The 19,165-nt window shown below is 36.9% G+C and overlaps 1 protein-coding gene across 1 annotated transcript in view; it reads right to left on the reverse strand.

The window, feature by feature from the left end:
* LOC124866622 (CUB and sushi domain-containing protein 1-like) overlaps positions 1 to 19,165 on the reverse strand; it is a 436,935-nt gene that overhangs the window by 195,016 nt on the left and 222,754 nt on the right. Inside the window, exons 11-12 of the mRNA XM_047362500.1 lie at positions 7,648 to 7,751; positions 7,356 to 7,468 (exon numbers count right to left, since the gene is read on the reverse strand). Coding sequence (XP_047218456.1) covers positions 7,356 to 7,468; positions 7,648 to 7,751 — 217 coding nt within the window. The remainder of the gene's footprint in view (positions 1 to 7,355; positions 7,469 to 7,647; positions 7,752 to 19,165) is intronic.

Below are 19,165 nucleotides of genomic sequence, written 5' to 3' on the forward strand. Positions count from 1 at the left end.
CCTATGCAGGTCTTAGCGGTTTTTTAGGTAACATAACATAAAAACAGAATAATAAAGACTGTGGAACACAGCAGACAGGTCAGGAATAAAATTATGGAGAGGTTTTAAGCAATGTTAGGTTATAAAAAAAATGCTAAGTTTTCATTATTTAAGTCATCATCTGAAAATGGAAAGAGTATGGCACAACCTCAAACCCTCCAAGACATGGCCGTATACCTAAACTGAATGGCTGCACAGGGAGACTATTAATTAGAGAAGCAGCCAGGAGGGTTACTATGACTCTGGAGGAGCTGCAGAGATCCGCAGCACAGGGGGGATAATCTACTCACAGGACAGCTATTAGTTGGGAACTTAACAAATTAGGTCTTTAGACAAAAAGGGCAGGAAGAAATCCATAAGTCTCATTTGTGGTTTGTCTTAAGCCATGTAGAGACCACAGAAACCTTGTGAAAGAAGATGCTTTGGCCATATTACCTAGTTGGCTAACAGGTAAAATTAAAAGGTAAAATCTTAAACGGTCTTGCTAATTAGACTAAAATTTTAAAATAATATCGCTTTCTACTGGAGACAAAGGTGATTTGGGATTTTCTACCTTAGAACTGAACGAGGCAGACCCTGCTGTGTGCAGCGATCACCAGTTCACTGGCAAAGACCCCTGCCCTCATTGGTTGAGTGAGGCTCTCTTGAGAAGATGTGTTGAGATTTGAGTGCCAGGAAGCTCTAAACTCCACTAAACTCCTGTGTATATGTCTACAGGTCTGCATTACTCGGATACGTAAGGGAATAGATAGTTCTGTCAGAGTTCTGCCGGTAGACAGAAGCAAAGTTTTAAAATGGGACAGATCAGAGTTCTAAGAAATTGCCTCCTCCCCAGGGAGAAATGTTTGACTTTTCGACTTTATGGTAATAACTTATTGAATAACTAAGTCCTTCTTGGTCTATCACATAAAATCCATTGAAGTTTAAGGTTGTAATGTGATGAAAAGTAAGAATTTAACTTGAATACATTTACAAGGCAAGATGTAAGATGAAGATGTTTGTTTCTTTCAGTTTCAATAGTTATCATAATGCAAACATTTTGATCAGAACTTGGACTGAAAATAATATAATTATCTAACCAAGAGGATGAAAAGAGGTCTCCTATATTATTCAGCTGTCTAGTGTTGTAGTGGCAATCTGTGCGAGATTTATTTAATTACTTCCCTTCTGAGAGTTAATTGCCATCGGGGTAATTGTAGTGCAATTCTGTTTAATTGTGTAAGACAAAACAATAAGTGGAAGCACACACACACACGCACAAACACACATGCACATTTACTTACACGGACAGAGTTTTGGGAAAAAAATATTTTATTTAGGAAAGAAAAGAAATTTGTGACATTCTTCTCTTTGATTTTTTGACATTCCATCAGGCATCTGTCACATGATGTAGCACATGATCCACAGAGCCCCAGGATCTGCTTCGGACAAACACATCTTAATATAAGTTATGTATTTGTGTTTGCATGTGAGTTTTCCACTTTTGAACTCAGTTGGGATGCAAGAATGCCCACAGGTAGAGAATACTTAAGGAAGCCTCAGATGTGTTTATGGCCCACAGCTTTCTGTCACACAGATGACGAGTGTCAGGATGGATTCCAATGATCCTGAGCCCAAAGTTAAGTCTGTCATTATGCTGGTAACTGCATCACTAACTCTTTTCGTTTCATCATTCAACCTTCCATTCTTTTCTGTCATTTTTTCACGCTTTCTTGTAAAGATAGTAAGACAGTAAAGATCTCAGCTGAAGTTTAAAATACAATAAAATCAGCTTTAACTGTTTTACTCTCACTTACAAATGACATTTTCTATACTTTAGAGACACATTTATTTAAAATATACAATTTAAATGCATACATTTTATGTGTGCATTGCACTGTATTTAACCCACAGTGGATTTTACACTAACATATAAATTTTTCTTTTTGAAGGATGAAAATATAAACCCATCTTTTGCAAAGAACTGCTTGGTGTAAGTAATTATTTAGAGTTTATAGCTTTTCTGATTAAATTTAGTTTGTAAAACCCAACAGTCAGTTATCATCTTGTTTGTCTTGTTATAAATAAATAAATGCAAAAGCAAATGTAATTCTTATTTAGCTAGCTGAGGTAAACATATTTAAATAAACAGTAACTATTTTATTTTTTCAGTAAAGATAGTTGATAAAATCAGAATGCATATGTTCAAAATGTATTTTGATGTAAAATACCACTTTTAAACATATTTGATAAAAAGCATTGTCTAGTGGAAGGATAGAAATATAAACACATAATTTGCAATGTTATCTTTTTGAATGCAAACTCAGTGTAAAATCTGTGTACAAATTTTTTAGCAACATGTCAAAACAGCTTTAATTATCATAATGCTGCAGATTCATTAATTATATCAACACTGTCATTAATTTTAATAATCCACAGGGTGCACACAAACACACCAAGCATCTCTGAAAAAGAAGTGCAGCCTCATGCCATTTAAAAAAAATGGACACCAATTTGGGCTAAGAGAACTCAGGGGGGTTAGACTGATCGAAGTGCATAACATGGTGAGGGTATTGCATCTGACAGTGATGGTATCATCACAGTATTCGCTCAATCATCCAATCAGATGTATAAAATCAAGCACCTAGGCATGCAGACTGTTTATACAAAGATTTGTGAAAGAATGGGTCGCTCTCAGGAGCTTAAAAGGGGACCTATCATGCAAAGTTCACTTTTTGATCGTTTTTATACTTCCATGTGGTTCTCTAATGCTTCTACAAAAAGTCCAAATGCAAAAAAAAAATAAAAAATAATACATTCATTGGCTATAAATGAATGTTTTGTTTTTTCTAGAAAACGCAGTTTCATAGCTGTGTAATTGTGATATCACAATTATACTGGCACCTAGCAACGTTACCTGAGTCCTGCCCCTGACTATCAATTAAAGGGGAGCTTCACCCACTTGATTTTCAGTAGATAATTATGTCTTGCCGGCTGGTTTTACCTTGCACGCGCTTTACAATGGGTTCCCTGAAATGCAGATGTTCTGTTGTTGGCTGGAGAGACCCAAATGTGTCCATGCACATTCTCCTGCTATCGGATAACAGAGATTCATGGCCTCATTTTATTTTGGAGGGCAATGTTCCAGTCACATCGCTGAAGACAGTACTAGTTTGCGTGAATCACTTCACCACGGACTGCTTTGAGAACTCACATCAGTACACGTCAGGACTTGCAGAAAGACTTAGACTGGAGAAAAATTCAGTACCTACTGTTTGTGGCAAATCTTCAGATTTGCCACAGAATTTAAATACTTATTGTTGCGTCTTCTAGGTTACGGTTTTGTTTTCAAGTGTACGCAGTACTGGTTGCGGGCATGGCTCGAGACAGCTAATGTGCATAAAAGTGACAGAGCCTTAAAACAGCTTATTCTGAAAAGAGCTGAAAAAGGGGTAACTGAGGAGGTAAAATCTCTTTATCTGACAATGGTTTTGTGCAAAACAAATTTAATAAACATGTTTTGTATAGCCCATAGACCTATCCCAAATGTTTAAAAGGAAGTATAATAGGTCACCTTAAATGATTTCCAGGTTCATAGGATGCCACCTTTGTCCAGTCATGAAATGTCCTTACTCGTAAATAAGAAGCAATTGTGAACAATAGCAACTCAGCCAAGATTTAGTTGGCCATGTAAACTAACGGAGCGGGGAGAGCGGATGCTGACGCGCATACAGCGCAGAGGTCAGCAACAGTCAATTGCTGCAGACCTCCAAACTTCATGTGGCCTTCAGATTAGCTCAAGGATATTGCGTAGAGAGCTTAATGGAATGGGTTTACATTGGCTGAGGAGCTGCAACCACACCACATCAAGTGTAATGCAAAGCGTCAGATGCAGTGGTTTAAGGCACAACGCCACTGGACGCCACCCAGCAGTGGAGGTGCGTTTTCTGGAGTGACGAATTGCGCTTCTCCTGCTTGCAATTGGACGGATAAGTCTGGGTTTGAAGGTTGCCAGAAGAATGGTACTTGCCTGACTGCATTGTGCCAAGTGAAAGTTTGGTGAAGGGGGGATTATGCTGTAGGGTTGTTAGGGCTTGCGAGATAGAGGACCCCGGAATGCAGACTAGTGGGCAGCATGACGGTAAGTAAAAAAAAAGATTTAATTAACAAAAAACTCTCTTACAAGACAGGCAGGAACAAAACAATAAACGAGCAGGCAAAACAGGCATGGCATGATCCAAAAAACAAGAAATGAGCATGATCTGAAAGGAAGGCATGAGCATGATTTGAAAATGATTCCGCGATGAATAACTGAACAGGTGTGTATTTATGGAGCGTGACCAGGTGAAACAAGAAGACAGATTAATAGGTGCAGGTGATCCGAATAAACTTAATTGACAGAAGAACAAAATGTGGCTGGAGCAAAACAGAGACTCTTGAACACAAACCAACAGAAACTAGAAAAACAGGAAACAAAAACATAACCAGATCCGAAAACCAAACTTGCAAAACATGAACGAGACGACAAAACTAAAGCATGACCAGAAAAAACAAACAGAAACATGATTCAAAAATCTAACATGAATGATAATAATAATAATAATAATAATAATAATAATAATAATAATAATAATCAGAAGAACGATTCAAAACCTTAACTGTGAAAAACATAAAGAAAAAACTCCTAAACCAAAAAACCAAACAAACCTAAATCATAACAAGGGTTGTTTTTCAGGAAATTGACTTTGCCCCTTAGTTCCTCCTAACTTTGTGGGAACAGCTTGGAGATGGCCCCTTCCTCTTCCAACATTACTGTGCACCAGTGCACAAAGCAAGGTCCATAGAGTCCTGACCTCAACCTGATACAACACTTTTGAGCAAAGACAGAGAACCAGACATTCTCGCCCAACATCAGTTTCAAAAATGTGCTTTTAGAAGAATGGTCAAAAAATCCCATGAACATGATTCTTATCCTTTTTGACAGCCTTCGTAGAAGAGTTGAAGTTGTTATAGTTATAGTGAAACTATAATTCACTGCAAGCCAGATTATTTCAGCCCGTATATTGCAAGTAGGTTTGAGAGATAAAATCATGGTCACTGTAGCCTTATGCCAAGATAAGGAACCATATTGTTTTACATCTGACATGCACTCTGTTAGTAAATATTCTTAAATGTGCCCAATTCTGCAGTGTCAATAACATTACTGCACATCTTGATCTCATTTGTGGGGTAAGGGCGAACATGCATAAGTAAGGCAAGGTTAATTTTTGTTCCTGAAGTGCAATTAAATGTCTTACTTTAGGACAGAGAAATAATAAAAAATTAGACAGCAACATGTCAATATTTTTAATAAAGAACTGACTATTTACTAGGGTGTACTAAATTTTTTACATGGCCATGAGACCAAAAGTTCTGACAAAGCAGGAAACTTAAGCAGAGGAGGAATAACTCTCTGACTGATATTCATCTATAAACAGATCGTAAACTGGTAAAAGAGGACATATCGGGCAAAGTAGTAGATCTATTCCTTTTACAAATGCCAGCACATAAGTTGTCTGGAAGCAATCAAGATAAGGGGTGGGAAAAGAGTATTTATTTAGTAGTCAGAAAATGTTTCCTGTCAGGCCGAGCCATCTTCCTAAAACAGATGATCACTCAAAATGACCATCGTTTGTTGTGTCTTGACTGGTTGAGAAAATAAACCTTCAGAAGAAAAATATTTAGATATACAAATCTACATAAATGAAATGAAAACTTCTTAGTTGGGATATTTCAGTATTTGGGGAAAACTTTATAAGGTGACAGATCTGACAGGGATTCTTGGTAGTTATGATGTGCAAAACCCATCACAATAATTATCATAAATGTTCAAAGAGACCATGCTTGAAATTTAGGTGATATGTATAAAGGGACTATATGAATCATTTACAATTTAAGAACCACAATTATTCTTAAGAAAATCCAGAGAATACAAAACTGAAGTGTAGGTTCCACATACAATGTGTTTGCACCCAATTTCCTTTGAAGCCCTCTCATTGTTGCTATTTGTCTTCAGAAGTCAAAAATGGCATCAGTTAAATCTTTGTAGCCCAAGTTTCATATTATCTCATGTGTATGTACACACATGATGTGAAAAGCCCCAGTCTGCAGCAACTCTAATTAAGCTGCACAAATAAGCAAAACCCACATAGAACACCAACGAGCAACGAGTCAAGGAAGTACACATTAAGACTTGTTGATAGTGTATCAAAATATTGAAACTCTGAAGAACCCAGAGAGCCCCATTAAATACAGGTTTGGGAAAAAAATGAGAAAATGTGGGGTCACAACAAACCAGGTTAGAGGTGGATGACCCTAAAACTCACTGAGGAAGAAAAAAGGGCATCAATCAGGGTTAACAAGGAAGCCAACTTTAACCCTGAGGGAGCCTTAAAGTTTCTAAGCAGAGACTAAAAGTTTTGTTCAAAGAATTCTGTATACCTATAAATTTTATTAACATTAGCTTAATGACAGTGGTCATGAAGGGCATTGCAAAGGCACGACAAATAACACAGCTGCACACACAAACACACACACACACACACACACACCCCCACACACACAAACACACACACGTGCACACACAAATACAACAAATTTACTTACATTGAAAAACTGTGAAAGTAAAAGGCATTTTACTAAGATGACATTTAAAGTGAACATTTTGGGCATTGGGGAAAAAATCTTTCTGTCATACAAACTAATGCCTCTTATCATTGAGGTGAATGTTTTTCATTAGAAGTGGCTCAGAAAAGGGTTACAACTGAAAATATGATTGTTAATTTTAAATACAGGCTAGTTTTTGAGGATATGCCAATGTTAGGACACAAACCCTAAAACATCTTTGCAGACCCATTTGCAAGGCAAAGTGAAAATTCTGAGTGGAGTAAATGCTTAGTATTTTAATTATTGTGTTCTTTTGTTTTATTTATTTTTTATGACTCCAAACATTTTACATATTTAAAGTGGCTGGTATGTCGCATTTATAAAATTATATAAAATATATTCCACAGTTATCCACGCACAGGCAGTCTTAGCAGTTTTTATGGAGACCTGTTATTAATAATATATGCCTATCAACTCACTTTAAACTTTACTAGAACACCTTATTTTTCACTTTAAACCACAGATATCATTAGATCTGTTTTAGTGGCTCTTAAGCCATTCGTTGCTCATTATAAATTGCCCGCTTTTCCCCATATCGGTAAAATGTTACCACATACTGTATGTGTGTGCATGGTTCGGACTAAAAGGAAAAAGCCTAATTTATATCTGTAGTTATTAGAAAGAAGCCCTACCTTCATAGACTGCCTTGAACCCTGCAGAGCCGATTGTGTCATCTGATTGTAGGTGTAGCCACATTTGATTTGACAAGCTCACGATGAGATCAGGAACGCTGGTACCAGTAAGTCTACAAAGACACAGCAATAACAAGCATTACCTATACATCAGTTTCCTGACCACTTTGAAATATATACCTGCAGAAAAGTGCCTCTGTGTCTATAGATTGTTTCTTCATGATTGCCTATGTTAATTTCTTCTATACTGCTACATGTCAGCTATAGATGAGAGATTGTTACTGGCCCTTACACATAGAGTACCCTCCGAGTGTCTCCTATCTTTCCGCCGTCTCCCACAGTCAGCGTGTCATAGCCTCTCTCCAGATCGAACTCTTCAAATGACAGCTTTATAACCTGAAACAATGAAAAATAAGAAAGCAGACATAGGAATGCTTATAAAATTTCAATATGCCGAAAGTACAAAAAGCATAAAAGAGCAAAGTAAATGGAAAAATGTAATAAGTAATTATTTTTTTCATCACATTATTAAGATTTACATTCCTACAGTTTCAAGCTACAGTATATGGTACATGAGCTTCTAGTGATTATATCACTCTGGAAAATGGAAAGCAAAGAACTGAATGAAGGCTTCATAAACAATCATCCTTTTTAATGAACCTTAAATAAAATCACCTGTGTGCTTTATTAGACTAGAGTTGGCCCTGGCTGTATACAGTAGATGGTGTCAAAGCAATCAAGATGCTCAAGATGACTTTGTTATTCTAATCTGAATAAAAACAAATCATTTAAGTCAGTTCAATTATGGGTTATAGTTATTGCCATAAATCACTTACAGCCAAAGTACAGCCAAAAACCAACATACAGTACAATCCAAACCACTTTTATATGGCTGCTGAACAGTGAAAGTTTTCTCAGTATTAAATGCTCATTTCACATCATCACCAGAATTAACTGCACAAATAAAGTAAGAATGGATTCTCTATTTAAAGTATGTTGGAAACTTTTGGGAAATAAATAAATATGGTATTTTCTTTTCTTAAAAATATGTTTTTAGTGAATGCTATAAGAGATAATTAAGACCAGGAGGTATTATTCTTGTACACTGAAATACAGAATATTTCTCAGAAAAGCTGTCTGGTTTGAACAGGCTGACCTCATTTATCAGCTTTAAAAATTATTCACCTGACTAGTCATGAAGGCTGGAAAAATTACTATGGCACATAAAACAGGTATCAGACCACATACATATTCATGTAAAGTAGTATGAAGTTCTTAAGTTTAATTTTGCACTGGAACAGGAATAAACATGTGGTGTTTAGTCTTGTTGGGACTGTTTCTTCTTTTGCTTTCCACTTTTTCATTTCCAAAAGTCCTCTGATAATTGGTTCCCTCGTAAACCTGCACTTAAAAAAAACATAAAAACTTAAATACGTTGTTCCTCTCAGCTCATGTTGTGGACTCTCATTAGCCAATTTTTCCTCTGATACCAGAGTAAATGTGAATTCTAGTTTTTAAAAGATTGATTCATATCAGACAAACGTGCATAATAGATTTGAAGCAAATAAATCAGGCTGTAGAGGAGGGCAGTAAAGGCTGTGCTACTTGCGATTATAAGTGACTAGAGTTGTGCATGCATGCATTCAAATGAGTATGTTACTCCTATGAGTAACAACCACAATGGTTATTATATTTTACATTCATCAAAAATAAAATCTTTGACATGAGTGAATATTGCTTATTTTTGCTTCATTTACCAGTGTTCTGTTTAAGGAGTGTGAACGGAAGATTTACACAGTGTTTTTTAATGCAAACTTTAGATATTTTACAAAGAAAAACACTGCAGCTTTTCCCCTTAAGATGCAGGCTGTGAGTGTCTGTGTGGGCAAGCAGACAGCAGAGACAAATTTCATCTTTGTGAGGACTTATATTGGTAATTTAGGCCCCTGTGCCTTCCCTGGCTTTAAACTTGCGGTCCTTGACTTACAAACTCAAGGATCAAACTCCAACTCTTAAAACTGTCTGGTTACATTGAGCAATTTTTTGAAAACCCATTTGTTTTTTTAGAGGTAGGAGATTAAGTAAATGTATTATAAAGAGAAGCAGCAGCTTTGAACTCCTTTCTACAACCATCATGCTGATAAGTAACAGAAAGAACAACAGAGACTTATTGAATTACAAGATTGAGAGACTGACTTCTAAGTCAGTAGAAAAAGTGGTGGTCTAAACAAATACTGAAAAGGAAAAGAAAGAAAGAAAGAAAGAAAAAAGGGATTTTTTATATATTGTTAGCTAGGTGAAATAATGGCACTGTTTTTGCAGCCCTCACTGCTTTACACTGCATTTTTACTACAAAAACAAGCACTTAAAACACAGTTAGTCATGTTCAGGTCCAACCATTTCCACACCATTTTTTGTTTGGTCTCAAAATATAAAAATGAAAACCAAAGCAAAAACATTGGAAAGTGATGAAACACACTATGCAATCAAATCTTTGGACTCTGCAGGAGGATCCCAAATATGCCACAATATGTAATAAATAAATAAATTATTTATCAAAAACATAATATGCTAATATGTTTATATTGTTTGATGAAAAATGTTGGAACACTAAAAAGATGATGCTGGAACCAGTCTATATTGTTAAAACAAAAGGCAAAAGTAATAGGAAAAATGGGTTATCTCACAAAAACAACAAGTCTGAAGGTAATGTGACTTTGACATGGTGGAACAAAATAATCCATCTTTAATTAATGAGAGAAGAAAAAAATAACAAAATCCTGAAACTTAACGGCCCTTGATTTTTTTCCTTGGCAGCATCTTCAGCTTCATTCATAGTTAAACAAGTCATTTTTGGAAGCTACACCCTTCATTCACACCCTTCTTCTGCTGAACACCGAGAACCTGAGTGCTGAATGCCTGAATTACAGGCACCTTTGTGGCTGCGGTGGCAGGCATACAGCATCAGTTCATTAATCTGCTTTGCACTCTAAAATGCCGCAATACTGGCATTCCATTATTCGCTGCTTGTTCATTATTTATTAGATGTAGATCATATCTCTGGCAGCTTGGGGAATGGCATATCTCTGCCATGCTCAGATATCCTCAGAGTGAAAAAAGTGCTGGTCTTCATAAGAGAAGGCCCTTGTGTATTATTGCAGGGACCTGAGATGATCTGTGAACATACAATTTTATTCATAGAAGACCATCACATTGCAAATTCAATTCAGTTCAGTTTGATTTAATATCACAGTACAGTAACAAAAAACCTTTCTGTAGGTGATAAGAAGTGTACAAAATTTTTCAGCAAGCCTGAATCATCCATGCACAGCGAAGCGTTTGCAGTGCTTTGTCAAAAATAAAAATGCACAGGAAATGTTCAGATTATGTTTAAGGATAGGAGACTGTCTGAGGGATTAACTGCCGTCACAACAGGATGGCAATGAAGCCATTGTATAATCTGTAAATTCTGCATTTGAGTTTCAGTGTACTTTTCCATACACAAAAAGTGTCTGAAAGAGCCCACAGTCTTAAGCAAACAAGTCAAAATGTATTTCGTATAAAGCACCGTTGAAGATGAAGGCCAATAAGACTGCTTCTTAAAAGCATTTAACTGTCTCTGTGTACATTGGATGTTGCACCCCAAGCAAAGTGTAGTATTTCCAAAAGATCTACAAATAATGGGAAAAACTTGCAAAACTACTGGCTTCCAACAAATAACTGGAAGCATTAACACTCTATGAGTTGATGTGTTTTTTCTGTACAAGAGGGTTCAAGAACTTTGTTGTCGAATAGACTCAAAGATAGAGAAAGTTTGTTTGTAAAAATATTTGTGAATTTTTCTGTGTTGAAAAACACAGAAAAACTCAACTAATTTTCTATTTTTTTTAAGAGAAACATTCATTGCAAAGTGTGAATAAAGACGGTTTTATATAATAATTAGTTAAAATGTAATCATTATTTATATGATGTGTATTCTTTTATTTCTTTGAAACGTTTTTTTTTTTACCAGAATTGTTGTCAAGTTGAGTGCCAAGAAAAAGCAAAAAGGAAAAGAGGAGAGAAGGAGAAAAGAATGGAGGAAAGAAAGAAGGATGAAGAGAATACAAGATAACATCCTGCTTGCTTCTACACCTGCAGAAACGTTCATATTACCAGCTCTTTTACCAAAAAGTGCACAGTACCTATGAATGCAAGATGTATTTAGTGGTAAATGCGGCTCAATATAGAACATTTGTGTATCTGTTAACACCTGAATCTAAACACCTCTGGGTCTGAGTGTGAGCGCACTTGTGTATACAAGGTTTCTCCAAAAAAATATGCAATAGTGAGTATGAGGAGCCACAGACCTACCACCCTGGACCCGGGACAGATACGGAGGAGATTTGAGCCACAGACATCTAAAGGCCCCTTATAGCACAGGAACCCCAGGAGAACCACCGCCGGGACAACTGCAACCCCCCCAGAGAGTAGCAGGGGAGAATCCCCACGGAACCACCCAGCAGCCACAGTGTAGAAGCCCCAGGGAGCTGCAGCCACGAGCCCACAGGTCTCGTCGGCAGCCGTCTACACGCGAGCAGATCCAGAGATCTGAGACCCAGGACGCATCACTCCCCAAGCAGAGGCCCGTCCGAGCCCAGGGATGCAGGCCCTGGCAAGCAGCCACCGGGAGTAAGCCAGCACACACCAAAGCACCAAGCCCCGGATACTGAGAACCACAAGTACACCGGCCTGCAAAGATACCAACCACCGGCAGGTAGTGTGGCGGGGAGGTAATAGGCCCCACTTTTGATGGGGGTCAAAATCATTAATTCACAGATAAGTTCTTGGTGGAAAAATATTTTATTTCTTGGGCACAAAATCGGCTTTTTAAAGACAAAGCATGCTATTTTAAATGTGCCTGGATAACAAAGTGATCCTTCCTGTTGTCATTGTTATGGCTTTCAGAAGCAACAGTGGTAATAAGTATATGGCAACTAAATCCCTCTATAGTGTTCTATCTTTTGTTTTCTTCTTCCACAGGTCCTATATCCTGTGTTGTTCCTTCACTTGTTCAGCAAGTGAAGGAAAAACACAGTAATTGTAAAGGTTTTGGGACTTAAACAACGTGGGTCTCAATAACATCCTGAAAAGTTAAAAATGTGTTTGAGATGACTTTGTTGGCGCAGATTTTTGAGAACCTTACCATGAAAAACATGCATATCTGCCTGTGACTTCAATGCTAGGGTTGTTAAAAACTGCACTGTACCAGCACCTTGAAGCCATAAAAAAGAGAGTGAAGCAGAAACTGACAATAGTTTCTCTGCACATCCAAATGTGATTTGTGTGTGTGAGTAGGAGGTGGTTTTTTTCAGGTATTTCTGTCTTAACTAGTCAAGCAGAATAATTCTGAAGCACAGCTGTTTTGCCGAGTGTGAGTGCTATATAACCTTGTTTCTTTACCCATTTGTGTTGTCTTTATTCTATATACTGATTGTGTATGCATGCATATTCTTTGTTTGTGAGTGTTGAGGTGGTAAAGGACAGATGCACAGTAGCACACTTATTATCCTTAGGTCATTATCAGGAAACTAAGTGCTCTACGTTAGTTTCAAAATAGGCCTATTTAAAAAAACAAAGCATGACAAAATCCTACCAAAATTCAGGTATTCTTATGATGTCCTTATTGTTAAATACTGATATTACCTGCATTTGCAAAAAAGTCAGAGGAGGGTGTGCATGTATACATTTTAAAATGCATTTGAGGTCATACCATAAAAGGACATTTTAACAGTATTCAGAGAACCGAGCAACCTCAATTTAAAGTAAAGTCCCTTCAATAATTCACCAGTTGTAGTGCTTTAAACTTTTAGGTTTTCTGATGGCAAAATCACAGAAGATTAAATCATTTCTAGAAATTGTCTGGTTTATGGTTCTAGAGAATACCATGACATCAAATAATAATTAAAAAAATATAACGGTTTGAAATTACAAAAAGTATTGACAGCATTCCTCCAGTTTAAACATCTTTATTACAGGTGAAAGACTACGTCTTTTGGCATAGAGCAGTGCTCTCTCACCAACATTTTGTGCAAGCTGTCAATCAGTTGTGTGATGACTGCATAAAGGGGATTCACAAAAACATTTGCCTACTTGAAAAAAACAGGTTTGTTTTTTGCTGGAACAAAAGGTCAGCTTCATGACTAGAGGAGCATTACATGTTGCCCATTTTAGGGTAACACTGCACGGAAATCCTAACAACAAGCTGGGGTAATAAGTTAGTGGTAGCCCCTTTCAGACTGAGTTAGTAGCCCCTTTCACAAAGCACTTTTGAAACCTTTACAATTCAAAGAGCCATTTTATCCCTCAGTCCAGCTGAATAAAGCCACAAATATTACATGACCTTTTGAAAAAAGACAGCTTGTAATTTTTGATAAATATCGACAGCTTGAATTGTTTTGTTATTTCATTAAAGAACCACTATTTTGTTTCCATTTCAAGGTTTTAAAATAAAGAAAAACAAAACTTTTGTAAAAAGAGGATGGATACATTTTTTTCTATGGGATGCTGATATTTGTGCCAAAACGACAAAATAAAAACCACATATTTTCCAACCTAACAACAAGAAAACTAGATTTAAAACAATATTACTAGAACTTTAATGTCATTCTGTTGTGACAATTCAATGCAATTGTTCCATTAAAAAACAAAAGAACTGCTAAAACATGCATTTATCACAACTATATTTAAAAAGATGACTTAGTGCATAGCAAGTTGAAAAAATGGTTTGTTCATTTTATTACTGTTTGCTATATTTAGTACTATGTTGAGATCTTATATGTATCTTTGGGACACAATGACATGCCTTGAATTATTTGTCAAAGGAGCTGTGACCTTTTAGGGACACGTAATTTAAGTTTTTTGTTACTCTTTCCCATAAAAAAAAAGAAAAAAACTCTCTAGAAAAGTTTATGCCATGTGCTGAGGTGAACCACGGCCAGAACAAGTACAGACAGGGAACAGCTGCCCTGGAGGCAAAGCCTACAAGATTTCCCTTGTTGAGATGAAGGAGTTGAGTGTTGAGTCACTAGAGAGCTGCCAAAGAATGAGTTAGCAACCTTTTTCAACAAATAACTTTTAGCCTTCAAGCAAAATAAACAAGTGTATATTAACACAAACAATGTATGCAAAGGCAAATTACTGGAAGCTTAATTTATGGTAAAGTTTGTTTAGAAACAATTTATAAGAATTTCATCAGTAACCAGACAGATTTTTAGAAACATTGTATGATTCTTTTTACCCAAGCCTTAATTCAACCATAATTTCACTGACAGTCTATCCAGAACGTTTGAAACAACTTGACCTCTCCGAAAACTGTTTTAAGGATTTTAGCAATAGTCTTACTGGAGGTTAAAGTCACAAGTTGGCAATGTCGGTTTGTCTTGCCTGATAGAGAAATTGTTATTTTGCTGTGTCTTATAGCATTTTTTTCTGGTTCTCATCAAATAAAAACAAAGCAGGAATCTAAGGTTTTGGGGAACATGTTTTCTCATCGTGTCGAGAGTGAGGGTATGTTGCAATGTTCTTCAACCTCATGCTCTGATTTGGTGGTGGAGCAGCAGCCTTGGCAAATGTCAAGGTAATTATAGGCCTAGTACACATACCCCACCTCTCTTTAACAGAGCTACATGTCTGTGGAATGTGTAAGGAAACAGAAACAGACAAGAAACTCTGTTTGGTGATGCAATAGACAGCAGAGTGAGGCTGCCAAGTGAACCTCTCTTCACCCTGCCTCCAGTCACAGTGCCACCTCACATTGAAACTTTTATTCACACAAGCTGAAAAACCAATTGAACATCATATTTTTCAAATACTGAATGCATGAAACAAAATGAGAGTGACATTTGAAAATAAAGGGTAGTAATGTGCAAAAATCCAAGATATGTAAATAACTGTTGTTCATTAAAACATTATGGAGTTCAAATGGCAACAATAAATAAACAAATAAACACTCAGTTTAATGATGGTCTTCTAGTGTAATTTAATCTGACAAGTGGATTTTCAACATAACAAAATGAGACATTAAAGGAATGTGGCCCGTTGGCTGTGTCTTGGAACTACCCAGATGTGGCTCCATATTTGTGAAACTGTTCTGCCCTGAGGTCATCTTTATTTTTATCTAAATGTTAAAAAAAAGATCTCTACAAGTGTAAAAAGGCATTTGAGTGCTAAATATTTGTACCTAGACATTACAAAGGTAATTTCCCCCTTTTTAAAAAAAATGACATGGTGGAATGAATAGCATGGTGTCTTGTACATTTTAAATCAGATTTTTTAACTTTAGGACCCCTTGAAAAACCAATCATTTATACAGTAAAACCCCTAAATTGACAATATGTGTACATTATTTATATCTTAACTTTAAAACAATTTTGCATTGTTTCAATCAGTATAACTGCTAAACTTTAAAGCTGAAATTATAGGTCAACATATCGCCTCCAGTGACGCAGTTTATTCTTCAAAGCAAGACTACACGATTGTAGCTATGTTTAATGTTAGACAAAAATGCAGGCTTCTCATAATGCATTTATTATCAACTGCTATCAAAATATTAACTTAAGACAGAATTAAAACACTTGTTGCTGTCTGCTTTAGGAAAGCACAAAGGCAGGAACGGGTGCTGATGTTGACCTGCAGCTGTTACGGCCCTGACTCGTCCAATTAAGGTGGTCACAGCTCAGTATCACGTGACTTGTGAAAGGGTAAACCAGCGTTAAAGATCAAATGTGTGATGTAGCGATTACAGACAGTCTGATCAGCCAGATGACGAGAGGATTCAACGCAAGGACACCCAGAGACCAACTCTCTGTGAGCATTTGAAGCACAGTAATTCTCTCTGTAAACGCACAGCGGACCTGTCACTCTGAAGTACTCCAAGACATAACAGATATTGAGCTCCTGCTAATATACAGGGGTTGGACAATGAAACTGAAAAACCTGGTTTTAGACCACAATAATTTATTAGTATGGTGTAGGGCCTCCTTTTGCGGCCAATACAGCGTCAATTCGTCTTGGGAATGACATATACAAGTCCTGCACAGTGGTCAGAGGGAGCCAAACACTCAGTCCCAGTCCCAGTGAAAAAAAAAGGTCTTCTAAATTTATGCCTGTTCATGTTCAGTGTAAGCTATTACATTGTAGTCTTCTGTAGTCCTGCACAGTGGTCAGAGGGATTTTAAGCCATTGGGGCTTCTCCACACCGTAACTCTCCCAGATGTGGGGAAAACAGTAAAGGTGGACTCAACAGAGAACAATACATGTTTCACATTGTCCACAGCCCAAGATTTGCGCTCCTTGCACCATTGAAACCGACGTTTGGCATTGGCATGAGTGACCAAAGGTTTGGCTATAGCATCCCGGCCGTGTATATTGACCCTGTGGAGCTCCCGACGGACAGTTCTGGTGGAAACAGGAGAGTTGAGGTGCACATTTAATTCTGCCGTGATTTGGGCAGCCGTGGTTTTATGTCTTTTGGATACAATCCGGGTTAGCACCCAAACATCCCTTTCAGACAGCTTCCTCTTGCGTCCACAGTTAATCCTGTTGGATGTGGTTCGTCCTTCTTGGTATGCTGACATTACCCTGGATACCGTGGCTCTTGATACATGACAAAGACATGCTGTCTTGGTCACAGATGCGCCAGCAAGACGTGCACCAACAATTTGTCCTCTTTTGAACTCTGGTATGTCACTCATAATGTTGTGTGCATTTCAATATTCTGAGCACAACTGTGCTCTTACCCTGCTAATTGAACCTTCACACTCTGCTCTTACTGGTGCAATGTGCAATCAATGAAGACTGGCTATCAGGCTGGTCCAGTTTAGCCATGAATCCTCCCACACTAAAATGACAGATGTTTCAGTTTCATTGTCCAACCCCTGTATTTTCCTCAGTAACAGTTATGTGTCACATGCACTTAACCTCTTGGAAGTTTTCTGACAGTTATTTAACATGTAATGCCTAATATTGACCCAGCTGACTATCAGTTCACACCTCATTTGGTTCTACAATGCTGGTTGACTTCTGATGCTCATATCAGTGCAACATCTCACTGACTTTTTTTGTAATTTGTGAATGATTAGAATAAGCTAGACGATATAGAGCTTCAATCCTGCCTTGTTTAAGAATACATTCAGAAGTGGATAAATAGTGAATGACTTTCCAATAAATAGTTAAACAAATAAATTAATGGGCCATTAAATGCAACAAAAAACACAGAAACACACAGAGAAGTTAATTTGGTAATTAATATTGGACCTATTTGATAGGCTTAATTTTTATGACAAAATGTACATAGGAATATCTTCAGGAAGTATCAAGATGCTAATATAAAGTTCTTAAAATATGTTTCCTCTGGTTAGATTGGGAAACCATCACTGAGGCATGCTTTTATTTTGAAAGCGGATCCATAAATGTGAATGCCTTAATATGTAGTACTCCGGCAAGCTGAAGTATTCTCTCACTTTAAATCAAGAGGGTAAAGTAAACTATCCTGAATAACAGCGCTATCTACAACCAAATCCGTGATGCACCTGATGTCTTTAGCAACAACATGACAAAATGTAGCTGCTGCTTGCAGTTCCTTTTCAAAACCAGGCAATAATGAAGCTCAGCACCTACTTCTTTGAGGCCTGACCTCTGCCAATAGGAGAGAAGCTAAGGTGGTGACACTGTTCCAAAGACTGCTTGCTCCGTCTCTGTCCTATCCCCTTTGTTTTTACATTTCCAGAAAGAGTATTGTGCAAAGGTTTAAGGCAGGTGTAAAAAAATGCTGTAAACAAAGAATGCTTTCAGAAATATAAGTGATGATTGTTTATGTTTATCAATTTACAAAATGCTGAGTGAACCCAAACATACAGCCAAAGTCATTAAGAACTATCTTAAGCGTAAAGAAGAACAAGACTGGAATTGATGGTATGGCCCCCACAGAGCCCTGATCTCAACATCATCGAGTGTGTCTGGGATTACACAAAGAGACAGAAGGATGTGAGAAAGCCTACATCCACAGAAGATCTGTGGTTGGTTCTCCAAGATGTTTGGAACAACCTACCAAGCGAGTTGCTTCAAAAACTGTCTAAGTGTACCTAGAAGAATTAATGTTGTTTTCAAGGCAAAGGGTGGTCACACCAAATATTGATTTGATTTAGATTTCTCTTTTGTTCATTCACTACATTTTGTTGATTGATGAAAATAAATGATTAACACTTCCATTTTTGAAAGCATTCTTTGTTTATGGCATTTTTCACACTTGCCTAAAACTTGCACAGTACTGTACATGTTGAGATGGAAAAGACAATCCAGCAACCAAGGAATGTAAAACAGAAATATAGAAATAAATGGGCTCAGACAAAATCCGTCGGGGAAAATAATACCACAGGGATTCATTAGAGAAAATACATATATGATTAAGAATCAGAAGGACAAAAAATTAACCAAAAAAATAAATATTTTTAAGTAAAATGTCTTTATATAAATGTTTCTCAGGAAATAAATATGAAAAACATAAAACGTTTGGGAAAAATAATATATTAGTTAATTCAAATCTTTATTTTGTTGCATTTCATTGGCCATAAATTCAGTTGTTAAACTATTTATTGGGCAAGTAATTCATTTATTAAGCGATTTATTTATTTATGAATTTATTCTTAATTATTGCAGGATTGATCCTCCATAGTATGAAGGACCAAAAAAGGGGGCTCATCTTTGGGAGTTTATGATTGAACTGTTTTCTGAAAGAGTCAATTGCCAACACTTTTCTGAACATGGGTTTT

Source organism: Girardinichthys multiradiatus, chromosome 4 (assembly GCF_021462225.1).
Source record: "Girardinichthys multiradiatus isolate DD_20200921_A chromosome 4, DD_fGirMul_XY1, whole genome shotgun sequence".
Classification (NCBI taxonomy): Eukaryota; Metazoa; Chordata; class Actinopteri; order Cyprinodontiformes; family Goodeidae; genus Girardinichthys; species Girardinichthys multiradiatus.